The sequence below is a fragment of the Prionailurus bengalensis genome, chromosome X, assembly GCF_016509475.1.
Source record: "Prionailurus bengalensis isolate Pbe53 chromosome X, Fcat_Pben_1.1_paternal_pri, whole genome shotgun sequence".
In the NCBI taxonomy this organism is placed as follows: Eukaryota; Metazoa; Chordata; class Mammalia; order Carnivora; family Felidae; genus Prionailurus; species Prionailurus bengalensis.
The window spans coordinates 1898984-1905216 of record NC_057361.1 but is presented as its reverse complement, the minus strand read 5'-3'; the positions used below and the strand labels follow the sequence as shown (position 1 = coordinate 1905216).

Genomic DNA, 6233 nt, shown 5'->3' with positions numbered 1-6233 from the left:
GTGGGTCCCCCACAGCAGAGGACTGTAGGGAGCCTCTGAGCCATGAGCTTGTCTTATCCCCGTGTCCTTAAAAGAACAGTTAGGTCAAGGGCAGGAGTTGGAGGCTGGGGACTGAGCCGGCAAAGCCATTAGATCGAAGATCACGATGCTTGTGGCTCTGGCTTCCAGAACGAGGCCTCTCCGTGGCTCACAGATGGCTACCTTCTTGCTCAGACCTCCCGTGGTCGAGAGAGACATCGCGACGTCTGATCTCTACTCGCAAGGGCATGAGTCCCTTCCTCGTCGGGACCTCATGGAAACCTCATCACCTCCCAGAGGCCTCACCTCCTGATACAAACCCCATGGAGGGGACTGGCCTCTGCGTAGGGCATTCGAGGGGACACCACCCAGTCCACAGCATAGCTATTGTCAAAATTCTGGTTGAAATGGGGACAAGGAAAACACTAGCTGGCAAAATCACGAGGTACACCACGCATCCATCCGGACACATGTCGTTTGGTCAGTAGCACGAATCCCATGGACCCCCGGCAATATGGACGTCAATATCCCTCCTTTGCCCCAAGCGCATTCGAAGGAGCCAGCGTTCTCTTTCCTCCCCACCCTCCACGTGGTACAGCAGCGATCAAACACGTGACTGTAACTCAACCGACATGCGTTTCTACCTCTGGTGGATTCAAGGAACTCTGTGGGCACCGGTGGTGATTCCACAATGCCTAAAACACGGTCCCAACCCATGGACTCAACGCCCGACGAAGCAAACCAATGCTGCCAAAGTGAGTGTCCAAACAAAACGATTGAACACATCAAAGCACTGATTTCTTTCTTTCGTGGCACAGTCATTGAGAACCGTAATGCCATGTGCAAGGATTTGTTGTGTGAATTGCAGACTGACCTTTTCCATCTACACGTTCCTTGGCAGATTTGAACCTCGTTTGCTCAATCATTCAGTTCACCCATCACTGGGAAGAGAAGAAGGCACGATCTCTACCATTTCTTCAAAACAGCAGCTGCAAGGGGGTGGGGACAGTCTGGGAAGAGCTTGGCACGTCGAATGTCACCTACGGGCACCTTGGCAACCTTCCCAGCTTGGGTGACCCACTGGGCGTTGAGAAAACAAGGGACTGGTGCAGGAAGAGGCTGGCAGGAGGCCCAGAAGGCTGGAAATGCACGTCCCTCCCAAGGCAGCCGGAGAGGTGGGTATAAAGCCCCATCCACTGGGCCCAACCAATCTTAGGAGCCAGGATGCACCAGACTGGGCGACCGGGTGACTGTGAGGTCCCCCCAGACAGGCACACGGGCAGAATGATGTGAGTTTCCAGTTCAGCTCAGTAGACGATGGCAATGCCATTAACAAACATGAGAAGATGTTGTGGGGACAAGATTTTTATAAATTCATACGAGTCCCACCAAATAAGTCTGCACTTACTACTGAAAAGTAAAGCTATAGAGGAAGCGAATCAAGCCACTTAGGAACCAGCGTCTACTGATGACCTACCTTGTGGATGCCACCGTGGGCAAGGGACGCGGAGGAACCCTCGTGTGTTTCTTGGGAGAAACCGAGGCAGCCCGGACTCCAGGCATCAGAAGCAACGGAACGCCGGGCTCCTTTGCGGCCGCGTCCTACGACTCCCCGTCTCATGGCCGGCCTTGCAAAGGCTCTATCAGGACCTCTGGAATGTTCTTTTCCTGAATCTTGGCCTTTGGACACCTAGTTTTTTTCTCTCTTCACAGAAGCTCTGTCCTTTCTTCCGGGGGCTGGGGGCGTGGGGTGTCTCTGCGCGGAATGTCCTCACCTGATCCCTTCCTAACTTTCTCAGGCCCTCATTCCTTCTGGAAGCTGGGTGCCCTTCTCCTGCGACCCCATCTGGCTCCTGGACGCAGGGCGCTCTCCAGCCGTGCTGTCGCGCCCCCTCCCCAGGTGGCCCCCAGCTTCCCGCAGCCGGCACCGAGGCTCCCCGCGGCTCCCCGCCCCCGCCCTGCCCCCCGCAGGCCGCTCGTGGGGGCGGGAGGAGCGCGCTCCCACCTTCCGGGCAGGCCGAGTCTGGCGGTCGGGAGAGGCGGGCGTCCAGGAGCCACCGGAGAGGCGGGAGGGCGTGGCTGCGGGTCTCACGTTGCAGCCGGGCCTGCCGGAGGGGGCTCCCGCCCGCACACGGGTTCGGGGGAAGCCGCCAGAGCAAACTCCGGCCCGCGCGGAGGGGTGCAAAGCGCGCGCCTTGTCCCTTCCCCGGAAGGAAAGGCGGCCGTTTGGCAGCCCCGCTCGGCGCCCCGGCGCGCCCCCGGCCCCTAGTCCCCGGCCTGGCTCCGGGACCGGCGGGACTCGGTCCCAAAGCCGCTGCGCGCTGGGCCCCGGCCGCTCCCGCAGCCGCAGCGGGCGAGGCGCGATGAAGAGGCGCGAGGAGGGCTGAGCGCAGCGCGCGCGGCCAGGGTCCCTGGGCTCGGGCCCGCGCCCCGTCTCCCCGGGGTGGGGCAGGGCAGGGTGGGGGTGGGCCGAGGCGTGGACTCGGGGAAGCCTCTCGGCGACGCGAATAAAAGGGCGCCGGCTCGCCGCGCCGAGCTGGGAAGCCTCGCCGCCTCGCCCCCGGCCCGGGAAGGGCATGGCCCCGGCGGACCCCCGGCGGTGAGTCAGGGCGCCCCGCTCCCGTGTGTCGCGGCTTCCGGAGGACAGGTGAGGACCGAGGGCGGCCTGGGCGCCCGCGGGGAAGGGGGCGCGGGGTCTGCTGCGCGGGGGCAGTTGGGGGTCGGCCAAGGGTGGGGGCGAGGACGAGGGCGCACAGGCCACTGGGCCAGGGGCTTGCGGGGCCTTTTGGGAAGGACAGACAGGCTGAATCTGGCGGGAGGATCCCCGTCGCCTTAACCTCTCCGCTCCCTTCCCGGGCCACCTCGCGCCTACCCATCCCTGCTCTCCAGGGAGGCGCCCGTGGGACCCCCGAGGGAACCCGAGCCCTCCTGGCGTGGGAGGGGACTGCAGAGCCGCGGGGCCTCCCCGGAGGGCGCTAGAGTCCCCCCGCCTCCTGCTCCAACTCTGGAATGTGGGTGACCCTCGGCCTGCTGGCGGCTGAGCTGCACGGAAGCCAGACAAGTCTTCGCCCGGGAGGGACGGCGCCTGTTGCGCGGGTCCCCGCAAGGCCACCCGAGCCGCGTTCCGGGAAACCCCGTATTTTCCTTAGAGCGGCGCTGGAAGCTGGCCAGCTGGTACGGCGGGGGCCAGCCTCCCCTCCCCCCACTCCCCGGGGCGGCCCCGGCGGCCCCGGCGGCTCCGGCCCAGGGCGCCTCTCCGCGCGCGGCGCCAGGTCCGGGCTTCCCTGGGGCGCGCGCTCTCGGTCTCCGGGGACCACCCGGCCAGAGCCGAGGCTTTACAGAAGGCGTCGGCGCGCGGGGGCCCGGGTGGCCCGCGGGCACAGCGCGCTTTCCGGGCGCGGTCGGCGGGGGAGGCTGCAGGAGGCTGAGCCCCTCCTCTGGAAAGGCTGCAAGAGAGGACGCGCTCGGGCCGAAGAAGGTGTCTATCTCGAGGTTGTTTAAAGGACCAACAGCGCCGGATTCCTAGCCTGAGCGAGCGGATCAGAGCGTGTTGCCCGCGGTTATCACCTTCCCAGAGCACGCGCGTGTCTTTTGCGCACTTTACACGTGTATTATTATTTTTAAATAAAGTCGTTGCAAGAAGTGAGAAACACATAACATGATTAACGGATGCGCAAAGCATGGACAAAACAATAATAATAATAATAATAATAAATAACCACGCATATTCTAAACTGTTGCTTGAAATATCTGCGCATTTCCATGTTTGCGCGCATGGCCTCACTGATCGTGTTTCTTGACTGCACATGTTTTATGGGTCAATTCCTTTCCTCTCTATCTGATGTCGGATTTCACCAACTTCTTCCCCTATAGCGCATACACCCACATGTAGTGGAATACATTTTGCTTCAGTGAGCGCGCACCCTTTAAACACTGTAAGAGGACATATGGAACACCTCAAGGAATGTCATTCAAAGAAGGGTATACTCTTAATAACGACCTTGTTGAGAAGTTTATTTTCAGTCAAATATGTACAATATATAATGACTCGGAATGAACATTGGAGGCGGAGACTTTAATCAGTTACTTTATTATTATAGAAACATTATAGTAATATATATTATATTGTTATATATATAAAGTATATATTATAGTTTTTAATAAGTAACTTTATTATTATAGAAACATAATATATATATTGCTGTATATATAACTATATATTATAGTTACTTTAATCAGATACTTTATTATTATAGGAATATTATGGTATATATTACTATATATATAAAAGTATATATTATAGTTACTTTAATCAGTTACTTTATTATTATAGAAACATAATATATATATTACTATATATAACTATATATTATAGTTACTTTAATCAGATACTTTATTATTATAAGAATATTATAATATATATTATGTTACTATATACACAAAACTATATATTATAGTTACTTTAGTCAGTTACTTTATTATTATAGAAACACCAGTATATCTCTCCTCTGTCTATATGGATAAGCAAATATATACACGAATATCTGTACATTTGTATATATGAACACACATGTACGTATATTTTTGTGTGTCTGGTCTCCATCCATTCCATACCGTCGCTCGTCACAGCGTCAGATTTCCAAATGGGAGCGTCAAAGTCAGGAATTGAGATGACCTTCGAAATAATGGTTCCAGATCGCGGGGAAAGATCAGGAAAATAAGTTTCGAGTCTCTTGGCCCGAATATCTTGTGTCAGTGAAGGACACCATGCGGTGATGTCTTGGGAAGCCCCAAACCATCTTGCACAATTCGAAGAACGTTCGCTGCACATGCGCGCGCTACCTGACAATAAACGGCTCTCCTTCTGTGGTCCCACGACAGGTGTCCAGGGATAACGAATCAGGACAAGATGCCATCATCCCGGGCGCGGTGGCCAGCCCTGTCCGTGGTGCTGATTCTGCTCTGGGGTCATCCACCAGCCGCGCTCGCCTGCCCTCACCCGTGCGCCTGCTACGTCCCCAGCGAGGTCCACTGCACATTTCGGTCCCTGGCTTCTGTGCCCGCCGGCATCTCTAAACATGTGGAAAGAATCAATCTGGGGTTTGTACCACATTCTTACTGAACAATTTCAGCCTCTTTCGTTGCGTGTTTGTTTTTGTTTTTGTTTTTTCACACATGTACGTGCATTTACGAAACTGTCAATGCGTACGACTTTCTGTAAATGCAATCCTTTGGGGGCGATTATATGAATTTATCCGTCAACTGGAACGCTATCATATGATTTAATAACCAGGCATCCTGGATAACTTCAATGTATCGACAGATTTCCCTTGATAACAATTGCCTACCGTAGAGTAGATACAAATGTGTCTGATACACACATAAATATATAAACATTACTTCAATAGACTTCAGAAACTGCTAAAAATAACTTAAAAATCAGTTGGACTTCTCCGACATTCTGTAAGTTATCTGGATGATGCACTTGTGCTCTTGGGGGAATAAAAAGTCCTTGTAGTTTTTACCTATTTAAAATATGAATATTTTTATGAGAGGTTTTATGCAGCATTTCAGGTAGCTTTACATTCGTATACATTTATATTTATATAGATTTATGTGGAGACATATATTTTTGTATTTTAAAATATCGTTTCATGTGCATAAATGCTTTGTATACATAAATATTAGTTGCCTTAAATTGCAGGTACTCATGTGCAAATTAAATAATAAACAATTATTTGGACTTACTCAACAAAAAATGTAAGCTATTTTCTACCACCTACAAAACAACAAAAATAGCTTAGGCTTTGGTGACTAGCCACAGACGGGATGTTTTAAGTGAAACGCAATGGCCAATGAACAAATAATTGTAAATGCGCTTGGCATCTTATAGCAGAAGCTTAAAAAAAAATCTTGTATTTGTAAAGTCCTGTAGCAGGAAAAGAGAATGAAAAGTTAAGACAGTAAGATAGAAAGTTCCCTAATCGAAGGCAGTAGACCATTGAGTAATGTTCTCAGTAAGATCTTGAGAGACCTTATGATTTGACTATCTGAAAATCCAACCAGAATCATGATAACTCAGTAGGGGAAATAGTTTGACTTTGCCAGAAGAGGCGGTTAAGTTTTTTTTTTTAATTTTGTTTTAAAATTTATTCTTGAGAGAGAGAGCACGAGTCGGGGAGAAGGGCAGGGAGAGAAGGAGACACAGATTCCAA

The 6233-nt window shown here is 52.2% G+C and overlaps 1 protein-coding gene across 2 annotated transcripts in view; it reads left to right on the top strand.

Annotated features, from left to right (window-relative positions):
* Positions 1-2554: 2554 nt before the first annotated feature.
* Positions 2555-6233, top strand: part of MXRA5 (matrix remodeling associated 5) — a 29797-nt gene continuing 26118 nt past the window's right edge. For both annotated transcript variants that reach the window (XM_043570865.1, XM_043570864.1), the window contains exons 1-2: positions 2555-2665; positions 4900-5118. In XM_043570865.1, the coding sequence (XP_043426800.1) occupies positions 4928-5118 (191 nt within the window). In that variant the 5' untranslated portion in view covers positions 2555-2665; positions 4900-4927. The remainder of the gene's footprint in view (positions 2666-4899; positions 5119-6233) is intronic.